Raw genomic sequence first — 16,846 nt, forward strand, 5'->3', positions numbered from 1 at the left:
CAGTTACTAGTGGTGTGCCACAAGGATCTGTTTTGGGGCCGTTGCTGTTTGTCATTTCTATAAATGACCTGGAGGAGGGCGTAGAAGGATGGGTGAGTAAATTTGCAGATGACACTAAAGTCGGTGGAGTTGTGGACAGTGCAGAAGGATGTTACAAGTTACAGAGGGACATAGATAAGCTGCAGAGCTGGGCTGACAGGTGGCAAATGGAGTTTAATGCAGAAAAGTGTGCGGTGATTCATTTTGGAAGGAATAACAGGAAGGCAGAGTACTGGGCTAATGGTAAGATTCTTGGTAGTGTGGACGAGCAGAGAGATCTCGGTGTCCATGTCCATAGATCCCTGAAAGTTGCCACCCAGGTTGAGAGGGTTGTTAAGAAGGCGTACGGTGTGTTAGCTTTTATTGGTAGAGGAATTGAGTTTCGGAGCCATGAGGTCATGTTGCAGTTGTACAAAACTCTGGTGCGGCCGCATTTGGAGTATTGTGTGCAGTTCTGGTCGCCACATTATAGGAAGGATGTGGAAGCATTGGAAAGGGTGCATAGGAGATTTACAAGAATGTTGCCTGGTATGGAGGGAAGATCATATGAGGAAAGGCTGAAGGACTTGAGGCTGTTTTCGTTAGAGAGAAGGTTAAGAGGGGACTTAATTGAGGCATACAAGATGATCAGAGTATTAGATAGGGTGGACATCGAGAGCCTTTTTCCTCGGATGGTGATGTCCAGCACGAGGGGACATAGCTTTAAATTGAGGGGAGATAGATATAGGACAGATGTCAGAGGTAGGTTCTTTACTCAGAGAGTAGTAAGGGCGTGGAATGCCCTACCTGCAACAGTAGTGGACTCGCCAACACTAAACGTATTCAAATGGTCATTGGATAGGCATATGGACGATAAGGGAATAGTGTAGAGGGACTTTAGAAGGGTTTCACAGGACAGTGCAACATCGTGGGCCGAAGGGCCTGTACTGCGCTGTAATGTTCAATGTTCTAACTCCGCCAGAATGACCAACAGCCTCTCTGAGAGGAGTTTCCCAGATGAGGTTATTTTAAAGGTTTTTAAGTAACTGACCCTGCCTTCAGCTACTGCTGGACTGGTTCCTCCTGCACTTCAATCTGGCTATGGAGGCAGAAAGGTCTTCACTCTGGATCTTTATACTGAACCCATCAGATGAGAGTCAGAAATCAGAGCTGTGACCTTCCAGCTTCTGATCAAAAATGAAACTAAAAGCTGGAAACACAGTCTCACAGAGGAAGGAACATTCCAGAATGGTCAGCACTAATCAGGACAGATTAACTGCTGAGGCCCAGCAACCCGAAACAGCTCATTGGCCGCCGGCCAAGTCCATCAAGAGGTGTTAGTACAGCTGTCCGACTCAACACATCCTGCTGGTGGGTTTTTAAAAAACAATGTTTATTCCATGAATTTAACTTAACCTTTTTAAATAAACATTGGATCCCTTAACACCCCTTACTTCAAAGATCACCCCAAAAATAATACAACACTAAATAATCCCTCAAAATGTTCCTTCAAACCTCCAAAAGACTTAACACCTTTAAACAGAAACACATCAGGTTAAAGACATTACTATTATGAGTTTAAATCACCCAAATGATTCAGAGATATTCTTTCCTGGCAGAGATCACAGCAGATCCAGCTCACTGCAAACACAGACACACCCAAGCTTTTTTCCACAAAAAACTGTCTTTCTCCTTTTAAATTGCTCACAACGAACCAGCCAGGCACTTTTCAGCTGCTCTCTCAAACTGAAACCAAAACACTGCCAAATGGCTGAGCTAAAAATCCAGCTCCACCCACGACTCTGACATCACTTCAGTAATATGAGCTGCTCTATTTCTTAAAGGTACATTGCTTAAACATCTATTTCTTAAAGGCACTCTCACATGACAACAGACAAGGATTTACAGGAGGATCCTTACATGCCACTCTTCATCCTTGTGGAATGGTTGACTTCAGAAGCACTATTCCTTGTGTGATAACTTTATCGCCTCAAGAGGCATTGTCACTGCTGCCAGACTAAACAGCACATCCTGCTGGAGACCCTTTTCCGAAGATTAAAGGTGAAGTCTGTCTTAAAGGCATCAGTCCAATTAACTGTCCAGGTACAAAAATTGAAATAGCAAAATAACAGAAATTAAAAGGAAAAAACAAGGGATTAGCAGAAGCATCCTTCCACTGGATGGAGCTCAAAGAGAACAAGGAATTCTGTTTGAACAGGCGGGAGCAGAATGATGTGGAGAATGATCATAGAATCCCTACAGTGCATAAGAAGGCCATTTGGCCCATCAAGTCTGCACCGACCCTCTCCGTACCTCGGCCCACTCCCCCTCCCCATTCCCCCTCCCCATTCCCGTAACTCCACCCAACCTTTTTGGACACTAAGGGGCAATTTAGGCGGCCAATCCACCAAACCTGCACATCTTTGGACTGAGAGAAGAAACCAGAGCACCCGGAGGAAACCAACGCAAGCACGGGGAAAACGTGCAGACTCCGCACAGACAGTAACTCAGGGTTGGAGTTGAACTTGGGTCTCTGGCACTGTGAGACAGCAGTGCTCACCACTGAGCCACCGTGCTGCCTCAAACGATAGAGAGGCGATGAAAAAGCTTTCCAGACAGGGTCTGAAAGAGTGTAACGACCAGCAGGAATATGTTCTGTAACGCAAGTATAATTTTTGCCTGCCTGTGTAAGTGGAGCAGAGAGCTGTATGTCATGTTATGTGCTGTTTAATGGGAAATTGTGTGTTGGGTGAAGTGATGCATGTAAATTGTTCTTGTTCGGTTTGACGTTTAAAAGTTGAAACACTGTTATTCTTTTGTTACAGCAAACTTTTGTTTGTAAAAATAACCAAGACATATTTCTCATGCAATCTCTCCTGGAGTGAATCATAAGAACATAAGAACTAGGAGCAGGAGTCGGCCATCTGGCCCCTCGAGCCTGCTCCGCCATTCAATTAGATCATGGCTGATCTTTTGTGGACTCAGCTCCACTTTCCGGCCTGAACACCATAACCCTTAATCCCTTTATTCTTCAAAAAACTATCTATCTTTACCTTAAAAACATGTAAATAAGGAGCCTCAACTGCTTCACTGGGCAAGGAATTCCATAGATTCACAACCCTTTGGGTGAAGAAGTTCCTCCGAAGCTCAGTCCTAAATCTACTTCCCCTTATTTTGAGGCTATGCCCCCTAGTTCTGCTTTCACCCGCCAGTGGAAACAACCTGCCCGCATCTATCCTATCTATTCCCTTCATAATTTTAAATGTTTCTATAAGATCCCCCCTCATCCTTCTAAATTCCAACGAGTACAGTCCCAGTCTACTCAACCTCTCCTCATAACCCAACCCCTTCAGCTCTGGGATTAACCTAGTGAATCTCCTCTGCACACCCTCCAGCGCCAGTACGTCCTTTCTCAAGTAAGGAGACCAAAACTGAACACAATACTCCAGGTGTGGCCTCACTAACACCTTATACAATTGCAACATAACCTCCCTAGTCTTAAACTCCATCCCTCTAGCAATGAAGGACAAAACACCATTTGCCTTCTTAATCACCTGTTGCACCTGTAAACCAACTTTCTGTTCCTCATGCCTACACACCCAGGTCTCTCTGCACAGCAGCATGCTTTAATATTTTATTGTTTAAATAATAATCCCGTTTGCTGTTATTCGTACCAAAATGGATAACCTCACATTTGTCAACATTGTATTCCATCTGCCAGACCCTAGCCCATTCACTTAACCTATCCAAATCCCTCTGCAGACTTCCAGTATCCTCTGCACTTTTCGCTTTACCACTCATCTTAGTGTCATCTGCAAACTTGGACACATTGCCCTTGGTCCCCAACTCTAAATCATCTATACAGATTGTGAACAATTGTGGGCCCAACACGGATCCCTGAATCGATTTTCCACAGTCTTATAAATAGAAAAACATTGCGGTTGTGGTCTAATATCTTAGTCACTGTTAGGCATCTGTAACCCTTGTTCCAGGGAGAATATCCACTTTGTTTCCCACCTACCCTCGTGGCTAAACTCCCCCAGTCCTGGAACTATTCTGGTAAACCTCCTCTACACCCTCGCTGCACCCTCTCGAGGCCCCTCTCTGCACCCTCTCGAGGCCCCTCGCTGTACCCTCTCGAGGCCCCTCGCTGCACCCCCTCGAAGCCCCTCGCTGCACCCTCTCTGCACCCCCTCGAAGCCCCTCGCTGTACCCTCCCTGCACCCTCCCTGCACCCTCTCGAAGCCCCTCGCTGCACCCACTCGGGGCCCCTCGCTGCACCCACTCGAGGCCCCTCGCTGCACCCCCTCGAGGCCCCTCACTGCACCCCCTCGAAGCCCCTCGCTGCACCCCCTCGAAGCCCCTCGCTGCCCCTCGAGGCCCCTCGCTGCACCCTCTCGAAGCCCCTCGCTGCCCCTCGAGGCCCCTCGCTGCACCCTCTCGAGGCCCCTCGCTGCACCCTCTCGAGGCCCCTCGCTGCACCCTCTCGAAGCCCCTCGCTGCACCCTCTCGAGGCCCCTCGCTGCACCCTCTCGAGGCCCCTCGCTGCACCCTCTCGAAGCCCCTCGCTGCACCCCCTCGAGGCCCCTCGCTGCACCCTCTCGAGGCCCCTCGCTGCACCCTCTCGAAGCCCCTCGCTGCACCCCCTCGAGGCCCCTCGCTGCACCCTCTCGAAGCCCCTCTCTGCACCCTCTCGAAGCCCCTCGCTGCACCCCCTCGAAGCCCCTCACTGCACCCCCTCGAGGCCCCTCGCTGCACCCTCTCGAGGCCCCTCGCTGCACCCTCTCGAGGCCCCTCGCTGCACCCTCGCTGCACCCTCTCGTGGCCCCTCGCTGCACCCTCTCGAAGCCCCTCGCTGCACCCTCTCGTGGCCCCTCGCTGCACCCTCTCGAAGCCCCTCGCTGCACCCTCTCAAGGCCCCTCGCTGCACCCTCTCGAAGCCCCTCGCTGCACCCTCTCGAAGCCCCTCGCTGCACCCTCGCTGCACCCTCGCTGCACCCTCGCTGCACCCTCGCTGCACCCTCGCTGCACCCTCGCTGCACCCTCGCTGCACCCTCTCGTGGCCCCTCGCTGCACCCTCTCGAAGCCCCTCGCTGCACCCCCTCGAGGCCCCTCGCTGCACCCCCTCGAAGCCCCTCGCTACACCCTCTCGAAGCCCCTCGCTGCACCCTCTCTGCACCCTCTCGAAGCCCCTCGCTGCATCCTCTCGAAGCCCCTCGCTGCACCCTCTCGAAGCCCCTCGCTGCACCTTCGCTGCACCCTCTCTGCACCCTCTCGAAGCCCCTCGCTGCACCCTCGCTGCACCCCCTCGAGGCCCCTCGCAGCACCCCCTCGAGGCCCCTCGCTGCACCCTCTCGAAGCCCCTCGCTGCACCCTCTCGAAGCCCCTCGCTGCACCCTCTCGAAGCCCCTCGCTGCACCCCCTCGAGGCCCCTCGCTGCACCCTCTCTAAGCCCCTCGCTGCACCCTCTCGAAGCCCCTCGCTGCACCCTCTCTGCACCCTCTCGAGGCCCCTCGCTGCATCCTCTCGAAGCCCCTCGCTGCACCCTCTCGAAGCCCCTCGCTGCACCCTCTCAAGGCCCCTCGCTGCACCCCCTCGAAGCCCCTCGCTGCACCCTCTCGAGGCCCCTCGCTGCATCCTCTCGAAGCCCCTCGCTGCACCCTCTCGAAGCCCCTCGCTGCACCCTCTCGAAGCCCCTCGCTGCACCCTCTCGAAGCCCCTCGCTGCACCCTCTCGAAGCCCCTCGCTGCACCCTCTCGAAGCCCCTCAAAGCCCCTCTCTGCACCCTCTCGAAGCCCCTCGCTGCACCCTCTGGAGGCCCCTCGCTGCACCCTCGAGGCCCCTCGCTGCACCCTCTCGAGGCCCCTCGCTGCACCCCCTCGAGGCCCCTCGCTGCACCCTCTGGAGGCCCCTCGCTGCACCCCCTCGAGGCCCCTCGCTGCACCCTCTGGAGGCCCCTCGCTGCCCCTCGAGGCCCCTCGCTGTTTATAGTGGAGGAAATGCGTGCACAGCAAGCTCCCACATATTGTAAGTAACGGTGAGCAGACCCTCATGTCGCTTTGAGAAATAAACATTGGTCAGGCTGCTAAAAACCACTTTCCCGTCGATAGCTCACACTGGGACACCCAGGAAGTGGTGTTGTGATGGCAACGCATTTCCCAGAATGGTCCAGATGGCGACCTTTAAACTGGGGCCATTTCAAAATCACTGCACCCGTTGCATTTTGGTAGAGTCTGCTCCTGTGTATGTTTGAAATTTCACATGAATGTTTTGCTTTTCATCTCTTCCCCAGGACCAGCTGCCTGAATTGCACGTGCACTTTCGGTCCCAGAGCTTCCACACGTCGATGTACGCCTCCTCCTGGTTCCTAACCATTTTCCTCACAACCTTTTCCCTGCCATTAGCAACTCGGATATTTGACATATTTATGTACGAGGTAAGACCTTTTACAGAACTGTTTATTGTAGTTGAACTCCAATAGTAGAATGATTGATTAGCATGGCCAGATTTGCTCCAGGCCTATGCTGGGCATGTCCGCCTTGCCCCACAACCTTCCAGTTAATATCCCACTCCGAATGAGACAGGAGATTATTTCCATCCTCTAAAATAGGAGCATCGTACATTGAGGTCATCTGTCTTCAGATGGTGCGTGTGGTGAATTATAAACACTAATAATCCACACTGTATTGTACAACATGTGTTGAGCCTGTACCTTGTACTAGATCATGTGTAGTTGCACGGCTCTACCCATAGGGGGGGATGAGGAGCTTGTACTGGGCTCTACCCATGGCTCCGCCCATGGCTCCGCTCCTCCCCCTAACCGGAAGTATAAAGGTTGCTGTTGTGAGCCTGCCTGCCAGTTCATCTAGAGTTCATCTCGTCACAGGCAGGCTCTGTTGTAAGACGATTAAAACCACTGTTCGCTCCTAACCAGGTGTCGCGTGAATTGATGGTCTCATGAGTGCGTTAATGTAAAGCAACATCCATGTGGTCCTCCCTTTTATAGAATCCATACGTACAGTGCAGAATGAGGTCATTCGACCCATCAAGTCTACACTGGCCCTTGGAAAGAGTGCCCAACTTCAGCCCGTGCCTCCACCCTATTCCCGTAACCCAGTCTAACCTTTTGGACACTAAGGGGCAATTTAGCACGGCCAATCCACCTAACCACATATTTGGACTGTGGGAGGAAACCGGAGCACCCGGGGGAAACCCACCCACACACGGGGAGGACGTGCAGACAGTGACCCAAGCCGGGAATCGAACCCAGGTCCGCAGAGCTGAGAGGCAGCGGTGCTAACCACCGTGCCGCCCATATTTCACAAAGCATTGACGCCATCCCTCCAAGGGAGAGGGAAAGAGAAGAGCCAGCCTCTGAGAGATGCACTTAAACACAGTGGAGGACTTCCCCTTCAGAGCTCGCTCCCTGAAATGTCAATTTCTTGTCTCATTTCTTGTTCCACCTCTTCTTGGAATGATCTTTGTCGAGATACAATCAGGATCTGCCCCCCCCCCCCCCCCCCGAGTGGGGAAAGTAACAGCATCAGGTCAAGCCACACACACAGCTCCTGCCTCGTGTGTTGAGGCTGCAGGCCCTAATCACCCACTTCATGCTGCACTCAAAGCTCACTTTGACATTTGCTGAATGTTCTATGCCTGGAGAAACCTCCTGGTTTTAGAAGTTTTGTTGGAGGGTCGGAGGAAAAATGGGCTCATTTCGATTAACATTATGACTGTGAAATATGTGAATGCACCAAAAGCGTTGACCTGAAAAATGGAATGTCCCGGTGCACTGGGATATGTTGCTGTAAGAACTCAGCTGGACATCACTGCCTGAAAGGGTGGTGGAGGCACAGACCCTCATATCATTTAAGAACTATTTAGATGTGCATGTGCGATGCCAGGGCAGACACGGCTGGATAATGGAATGAGAATAGTTTGGTGTTTTTTTTGTTTGGCAGGTGATATGGGCCTGGGTTAAGTGTCTTCTGAAGTCCACCTGACCTGCAGCCTTTACGTTGAGTTTAGCTAGGATGAGCACCAGAGCCCTCACTTCAGGTGTGATTCAACAGTCGTCTTAGGCGCTTTTAATAATACAAAAAAAGCTTTACTCTAAGAATTTAGATAACATTTGTATAAACACACAAGATTTTTGTATAATTACAAACATAAAAGACCCCACACAGCTACAGTAATCTATGTATAACCCTGAATGAATTCCCCCTTAACTGTTCCAATTCAATAACAAAATCCAATTAAAACTAGAAATCCCTTTTCAAAGGCGTGGCCCAGAACACTGTATTCTCACTTGATTAATACTGAAATTCTGTTCCACTTTTCAACCAGCAGATTTGAATTTCTTCCAGAAAGCAATTGTATCTCTCCAGGCCACCGCCAAGGTGATTTTTCTTTTCCTGGAACAGTTTTTTTTCAAAAATAAAAACAGAGAGAGACAGCGAAAATACTTCTTTGCTCTTTGAGTCCACAGCAGTCAAAATCAAAAGCGAAAGTATAACTCTCAGCTCTACTCCACCCACAAAAATGACATCACTGAAGCCATGTGACAAGACAATAACCTTTCTTAAAGGGACACTCACAGGACACAGGTTCAGACGTGATGAGCCTTTTCTGTGCTGCAGATGTCGATGACTATGATGGTGCTCAGTAAGAATCATTTCCTGCACATTGACCATTGAGCATTATCCATTATCTATCATTTCCAGAATGACTTGCAAAGCCTAATGATTAGTTGAAATACTTTAATTCATGCAAAAGTAAGACTTTGTAGCAGATAGGCCCTAATTCCTTTTGTGCCAGTGTGGTTTACTTGCTGTTCAGAATAAACAATTTGATTTAAGGTATGATACCATAATCCTTCCTGCAGGCCTCTCCCTCATCCTTGCCCCTCTCCCGACGAATTGCCTTTTCTCTTTCTCCCTTCCCTCGTTACGCTCTCCCCAGCGAGCCCTCAATGTTAAGCATCACACACGAACCGTTGTCTTCAGATTTGCCATTTGGTCGCAGACGGTCCTCGAGGGTCTGGCCAGTTAGGAGACTAGTTAAAAGCAGATTACTGCAACTGCTGGAATCTAAACCAAAAACAGAAAATGCCGCCGCAGTGTCTGTGGGGAGAGAACGGCGCTAACGCTTTGAGTCTGGATGACGCTGCCAAAGCTAGAGAGACCTGAAAAGACTAGTTGTTGCCTTGATGCCGATGTGGAAACGTCCCAGTACAACCACCCCCTCCCCCTACCCGTCCAACACCAACAGCTGTTCGCATTGGTGAAAAGTTGCAAGAGGGGAGTGTGGAGATTAAATATGCAGAATGATTTGAGTCAATCGCGGCTTTGAACAATTGCCACGAGTAGAGAACAGTAATGGCAGGGTTTGTTTGTTTGAGCTGTTTGTGGATTGCTGGTGAATCTGTTGCTCTGTCAGTATGATTCGCAGTTACCCGGTGACGACCGGATGAGCGTTCCAATTACTTGGATGATAATTCTGAGGTTTTACCTCTTCGTTAAAGTCGGTGCGGCTGAACAAAGCCGCTTGTAGCATCGCTGACCGACTTCCGCTTTGTGTCCTTGTTCTGCTCTGCCTTTGTGTTCACCGCTCACTTTGACGCCCAACCTCTTTTTTGTTGCAGGGTTTGGAGATAGTATTCCGCATTGGAATGGCCATGCTTCAGTTTAACCAGACGGAACTGATGCAACTGGACATGGAAGGAATGTCGCAGGTAAAAGCAATTTCTCTCCCCGTCACCTGTGCAGCTCTCGTGTACCTATCTCGGGGTCGGAGGTTTCATTCATTCTCTGTACCGCAGCTAATCTTTGTAAAAGAGTTTGCAAAGACTGAAACCCTTTTTTGATAATCTTGTCAACTAATAAATTACTTTAATAACCCTCCCTACCCACCAAATCCAATCATAGAATTCGGCCCATTGAGTCTGCACTGACCCAGGCCCCCACCCTATCCCCTGCAACCCCTTAATCCCACCTAATCCGCAGAACCCTGGACACTTAGGGGCAATTTAGCATGGCCAATCCACCTAACCTGCACATCTTTGGACTGTGGGAGGAAATAATATTAATAATAATTGTCTTCAATTAATTAATAATAGGCTTCAATGAATTTACTGTGAAAAGCATTCCCCCTCGCTGTTTGCCATGCCCCCAGTTTGTTGTTGGCACCCTTCAGTGCCACTCCTCCATTGCAGATAGGTCGGGTGGGGCACTTGTAAATGGGCCAATGCAGACTCGATGGGCAGCACGGTAGCACAGTGGATAGCACTGTTGCTTCACAGCTCCAGGGTCCATTCCCGGCTTGGGTCACTGCCTGTGTGGAGTCTGCACGTTCTCCCCGTGTGTGCGTGGGTTTCCTCCGGGTGCTCCGGTTTCCTCCCACAGTCCAAAGGTGTGCAGGTTAGGTGGATTGGCCAGGCTAAATTGCTCCTTAGTGTCCAAAAAGGTTGGGTGGGGTTATTGGGTTATGGGGATAGGGTGGAGGTGTTGACCTTGGGTAGGATGCTCTTTCCAAGGTCCTGTGCAGACTCGATGGGCCAAATGGCCTCCTTCTGCACTGTAAACTCTATGATATTCTAATTACTGAGGGATGAGGTGGTGAAAACTGGGCAATAGAAAGCACTGAAGTGAAGCCGAGGGGGAATATCAAAGAATCGACATTAATCAAAGCAGAGCGCACACAGGCTGCAGTATCTGCAAATAATCATACAAAGAACAAAGAACAAAGAAAAGTACAGCACAGGAACAGGCCCTTCGGCCCTCCAAGCCCGTGCCGACCATGCTGCCCGTATAAACTAAAATCTTCCACACTTCCGGGGTCCGTATCCCTCTATTCCCATCCTATTCATGTATTTGTCAAGATGCCCCTTAATTGTCACTATCGTTCCTGCTTCCACCACCTCCTCCGGCAGCGAGTTCCAGGCACCCACTACTCCCTGTGTCAAAAACTTGCCTCGTACATCTCCTCTAAACCTTGCCCCTCCCACCTTAAACCTATGCCCCCTAGTAACTGACCCCTCTACCCTGGGAAAAAGCCTCTGACTATCCACTCTGTCTATGCCCCTCATAATTTTGTAGACATCTATCAGGTTGCCCCTCAACCTCTGTCGTTCCAGTGAGAACAAACCAAGTTTATTCAACCGCTCCTCATAGCTAATGCCCTCCATACCAGGCAACATCCTGGTAAATCTCTTCTGCACCCTCTCTAAAGCCTCCACATACTTCTGGTAGTGTGGCGACCAGAATTGAACACTATACTCCAAGTGTGGCTGAACTAAGGTTCTATACAGCTGCAACATGACTTGCCAATTCTTATACTCAATGCCCCGGCCAATGAAGGCAAGCATACTGTATGCCTTCTTGACTACCTTCTCCACCTGTGTTGCCCTTTCAGTGACCTGTGGATCTGTACACCTAGATCTCTGACTGTCAATACTCTTGAGGGTTCTACCATTCACTGTATATTCCCTCCCTGCATTAGACCTTCCAAAATGCATTACCTCACATTTGTCCGGATTAAACTCCATCTGCCATCTCTCCGTCCAAGTCTCCAAATGATCTAAATCCTGCTGTATCCTCTGACAGTCCTCATCGCTATCCACAATTCCACCAACCTTTGTGTCGTCTGCAAACTTACTAATCAGGCCAGTTACATTTTCCTCCAAATCATTTATATCTACTACGAACAGCAAAGGTCCCAGCACTGATCCCTGCGGAACACCACTGGTCACAGCCCTCCAATCAGAAAAGCACCCTTCCATTGCTACTCTCTGCCTTCTATGACCGAGCCAGTTCTGTATCCACCTTGCCAGCTCACCCCTGATCCCGTGTGACTCCACCGTTTGTACCAGTCTACCATGAGGGACCATGTCAAAGGCCTTACTGAAGTCCATTTAGACAACATCCACTGCCCTAACTGCATCAATCATCTTTGTGACCTCTTCTAAAAACTCTATCAAGTTAGTGAGACACGACCTCCCCTCCCCGTCTGACCATGCTTCCAATCTTTCTCTTTTGCCTTCCCTCCTCTGCCCCAGCAGCTCCCTTTCCCCCAGCACCTCCCTGTCTTTCCTGCTCTCCCTAGCAGCTCCCTACGTTCCCCGTTCCCCCCTAGCATCTCCCTGTGTTCCCGTTCTTCTCCCCCCCGCCCCCCCACCAGCAGCTCCCGACCATTTCCCCTCTCCCCCAGCAGCTCCCTGCATCCCCGTTCCACCCGTTTAGTGTGATACCAGCCTCTCCTGTAGCCTGCAAGCATTTTCCTTCATTGAGGGTCAGTAGAATAAAACATTTATTCACACCCCCTTCATTAAAAAAGCCAAGGAATGCTAAAATGAGCTGTGCCAGCGGGTCCTAAATAAGTCCACCTAGCTCTGTCACCAGATACATTTACCATGATCCGTATTATCGTTATACTTGGCCTTGAATAACTTCTTTATTTCTCTTCCTTGACCTGGACAATTGGAGGCTGTGGTTATTTGAGGAATGTGGAGCCTGCAGCCAGTCACATTGTTTCCAGCACATGTACACCCAGCCCATGTACAGAAGTGATGTGATGTTCTCCCCCCCCCCCCCTCTCTCTCTCCCTACAGCACTTTCAGAAGGTCATCCCACAGCAGTTTGATGGCTGTCCTGACAAGCTGGTCCTGAAGGCTTACCAGGTCAAGTACAACGCAAAGAAAATGAAGAAGTACGTAACGTTGCAAACCTCCCCACACCTTTCCAGTGTTTGTCCTTTTTTAAAGTGGGATTTATGGCAAATGAATGTTGGCCAGTGCACGGGAGGGTCCAGCTGATCCCCGGCCACCTATAATAACAATAATCGCTTATTGTCACGAGTAGGCTTCAAATGAAGTTACTGTGAAAAGCCCCTAGTCGTCACATTCCGGCTCCTGTTCGGGGAGGCCGGTACGGGAATCGAACCGTGCTGCTGGCCTTGAGAAAAGAGTGGGGATTAATGGGTGTTTCTCTGGTTGGCAATCAGTAGCTAGTGGTGTCCCTCAGGGATCCGTGTTGGGCCCACAATTGTTCATAATTTACATAGATGATTTGGAGTTGGGGACCAAGGGCAATGTGTCCAAGTTTGCAGATGACACTAAGATGAGTGGTAAAGCGAAAAGTGCAGAGGACACCGGAAGTCTGCAGAAGGATTTTCACAAGGACATGTCTGTCCTGCACTCTAATCAACCTCTCTTTAAAAGCCTCCCACATATCAAATGTGGATTTACCTTCAAACGGCTGCTCTCAATCCACATTCCCCAGCTGTAGCTGAATTATGGTATAGATCATAGAATTTACAGTGCAGAAGGAGGCCTTTCGGCCCATCGAGTCTGCACCAGCTCTTGGAAAGACCACCCTAACCGAGCCCACACCTCCACCCTATCCCCATAACCCAGTAACCCACCCAACACGAAGGGCAATTTTAGACACAGAGGGCAATTTAGCATGGCCAGTCCACCTAACCTGCACATCTTTGGACTGTGGGAGGTAACCGGAGCACCCGGAGGAAACCCACGCACACATGGGGAGAACGTGCAGACTCCGCACAGACAGTGACGCAAGCCGGGAATCGAACTTGGGACCCTGGAGCTGTGAAGCAATTGTGCTAACCGTGCTGCCCAAGTTGGCCTTCCCTCAATTTAGTACTCTTCCTTTAGGACCACTTCGTCTTTGTCCATGAGTATTCTAAAACTTACAGAATTATGATCACTATTCCCAAAGTAATCCCCGACTGAAACTTCAACCACCTGGCCGGGCTCATTCCCCAACACCAGGTCCAGTATGGCCCCTTCCCGAGTTGGACTACTTACATACTGCTCTAGAAAACCCTCCTGGATGCTCCTTACAAATTCTGCTCCATCTAGACCTCTGACACTAAGTGTATCCCAGTCAATGTTGGGAAAATTAAAATCTCCTATCAGCTCCACCCTGTTGCTCCTACATCTTTCCATAATCTGTTTAGATATTTGTACCTCTATCTCACGCTCGCTGTTGGGAGGTCTGTAGTACAGCCCCAACATTGTTACCGCACCCTTCCTATTTCTGAGCTCTGCCCATATCGCCTCACTGCTCGAATCCTCCATCGTGCCCTCCTTCAGCACAGCTGTGATATCCTCTCTGACCAGAAATGCAACTCCTCCACCCCTTTTACCTCCCTCTCTATCCCGCCTGAAGCATCGATATCCTGGGAAATTTAGTTGCCAATCTTGCCCATCTCCCAACCAAGTCTCAGTAATACCAATAACATCATACCCCCAGGTACTAATCCAAGCCCTACGTTCATCTGCCTTACCTACTACACTTCTCGCATTAAAACAAATGTACCTCAGACCACCTTTGCGTTCATCATCTTCTCCCTGCCTACTCTTCCCCTTAGTTACGCTGATGTCATGATCTAGTTCCTTACAGGCTTTAGTTACTACCTCCTTACTGTCCATTAACCTCCTCATTTGGTTCCCATCTCCCTGCCACATTAGTTTAAACCCTCCACAACAGCGTTAGCAAAAGCACCCCCAAGGACATTGGTTCCAGTCCTGCCCAGGTGTAGACCATCCGGTTTGTAATGGTCCCACCGCCCCCAGAACCGGTTCCAATGTCCCAAAAATCTGAACCCCTCCCTCCTGCACCATCTCTCAAGCCACACATTCATCCTGCCTCTTCTTTCATTTTTATTCTGGCTACCACGTGGCACTGGTCGCAATCCTGAGATTAATATCTCTGAGGTCCGACTTTTTAAGTTTGCACTCTCTCCCCGTGTCTGTGTGGGTTTCCTCCGGCTGCTCCGGTTTCCTCCCACAGTCTAAAGATGTGCAGGTTAGGTGGATTGGTCAAGCTAAATTGTCCTTAGTGTCCAAAGGTTGGGTGGGGTTACAGGGCTAGGACGGAGGGGACTGGGCCTAGGTCACATGCTCAGACCCGATGGGCCGAATGGCGCTGTTGAGATTCTATGAAAATCGAAAGTATTTGATTATCAGGCCCCATTCATTTCCCGCCCCGTAAGAAAGTCCAGTCATATCGGCTTAAATCACGAGTGGTCTCCAATCAAACGTTCCAGATCAGGTGTGTGCTTTGCAATAGGGGTGGGGAGGGGCGTACATGCTCATGCCCAGGCACCAACTGGGCACTGCCTCTGGGCACGAGGGGGAGGGGGTGTGTGGTTGCCCTCCCCCTGTCCGGCCCCAGGTCAGGTTCCCCCCCCCCCCCCCCCCCCCCCCGCCCCGTGTCCGGCCCCAGGTCAGGCTGCAGACACGTGCAAGGTGCACAGTCACTGCTGTTTCAATGCCACCCTCCTGTCACTGACTGACTTGGGGACAGTTTTGTGACACACATGCCTATTCCTCGAAGGATGTGTGGTGAAGGTTTCCTGTTGGTTTTGGCGAACTTTCGCTTGCTGCTCTCTCTGGGTGGGGGAAAGGGGAAGCGGCCGTCTCAGTTCACCACGTTCCTGTGGGAGAGCAGGAAGGGGGGGGGGGGGGGGGGGGGGGCAGCTGATGAGGAATAAATGGTCATTTGTGGTGAATCTGAAGAATGTAAATGTATTTAGACTTTCAGCTGTGTTCTTTTCTCCCGCAGACTTGAAAAAGAATATACTACAATCAAAAATAAAGAAATGGAGGAACAAATTGAAATTAAAGTAAGTTTTCACAATCGTGTGTTTGTGAAATATCTGTCTTAATGTTTTCCTGTAACAGGCAATCTAAACTGCATCAGTGCTATTGTATTAGAAAGTGCATGAGCTTCATTTTACGTTGATTAAGCTAATATTTTAGGAGCTCATGCAATTACTGGAAATCCGGCCAAGTAACTAGGTGTCTTGTCAAAAATAATAACACGGCGAGAATGTATGTTGATTAAGATTCACGGGGAATGTAATTTGTGCTTGATCTCTCCCCCCCCCCCCCCCCCCCCCCCCCCCCCACACACACACACACACGTGGACAATTGAATATTTGCACTGGACAATCCCTTGGTTCCTGCCACTAATCCGCAAGGATGTTCTCCAGCACGGTAGCATAGTGGTTAGCACAATTGCTTCACAGCTCCAGGGTCCCAGGTTCGATTCCCGGCTTGGGTCACTGTCTGTGTGGAGTCTGCACGTCCTCCCCGTGTGTGCGTGGGTTTCCTCCGGGTGCTCCGGTTTCCTCCCACAGTCCAAAGATCTGCGGGTTAGGTGGATTGGCCGTGATAAATTGCCCGTAGTGTCCAGAATTGCCCTTAGTGTTGGGTGGGGGGTTATTGGGATAGGGGGAGGTGTTGACCTTGGGTAGGGTGCTCTTTCCAAGAGCTGGTGCAGACTCGATGGGCCGAATGGCCTCCTTCTGCACTGTAAATTCTATGTAACCCCCCCCCCCCCGGGTGCCCTGCAATGTCCACCATCTTGGCCCCTCGAATTTCACAACTGTTTCCACAGTTATGTCTCCAGTTTCTGAACCACGTTCCATTTTGCACGTTTTTAGGGAGATGAGGCTGAACGTGAATGGACAAAACTGGTTTAATGTCCAATTCCTGAGTAAACCAGTGGATTATCATTGGTAAATCTCTCTGTACTGCACCTCAGTTGCTGCGCTGTCCCTGTTAGTGGGCCACAGGGTCATCTTGTGATCCTTTCCACTGATCCTGTAGGGCTCGATCTTGGACATGACCTCCCTGAGTATGTTTTGCCCTCCATAAGCTTCAGGATCATGCACCCGCCTTGCCTCCTTCATGGACGGGAAGCTAAGCTCTTGGTTCTGTCCTTCCCCTTCTTTGGGAATTGCCCAGTTGAATTGAACCAGTTACTCGGCAGCACGGTAGCACAGTGGTTAGCACTGTGG

The 16,846-nt window shown here is 50.3% G+C and overlaps 1 protein-coding gene across 10 annotated transcripts in view; it reads left to right on the forward strand.

Annotated features, from left to right (window-relative positions):
• LOC119957087 (EVI5-like protein) overlaps positions 1-16,846 on the forward strand; it is a 311,414-nt gene that overhangs the window by 169,033 nt on the left and 125,535 nt on the right. For all 10 annotated transcript variants that reach the window (XM_038784762.1, XM_038784759.1, XM_038784754.1 and 7 more), the window contains 4 exons: positions 6,311-6,454; positions 9,662-9,751; positions 12,626-12,723; positions 15,606-15,666. In XM_038784762.1, coding sequence (XP_038640690.1) covers positions 6,311-6,454; positions 9,662-9,751; positions 12,626-12,723; positions 15,606-15,666 — 393 coding nt within the window. The remainder of the gene's footprint in view (positions 1-6,310; positions 6,455-9,661; positions 9,752-12,625; positions 12,724-15,605; positions 15,667-16,846) is intronic.

This window comes from Scyliorhinus canicula, chromosome 25 (genome assembly GCF_902713615.1).
Source record: "Scyliorhinus canicula chromosome 25, sScyCan1.1, whole genome shotgun sequence".
Taxonomy (NCBI): Eukaryota; Metazoa; Chordata; class Chondrichthyes; order Carcharhiniformes; family Scyliorhinidae; genus Scyliorhinus; species Scyliorhinus canicula.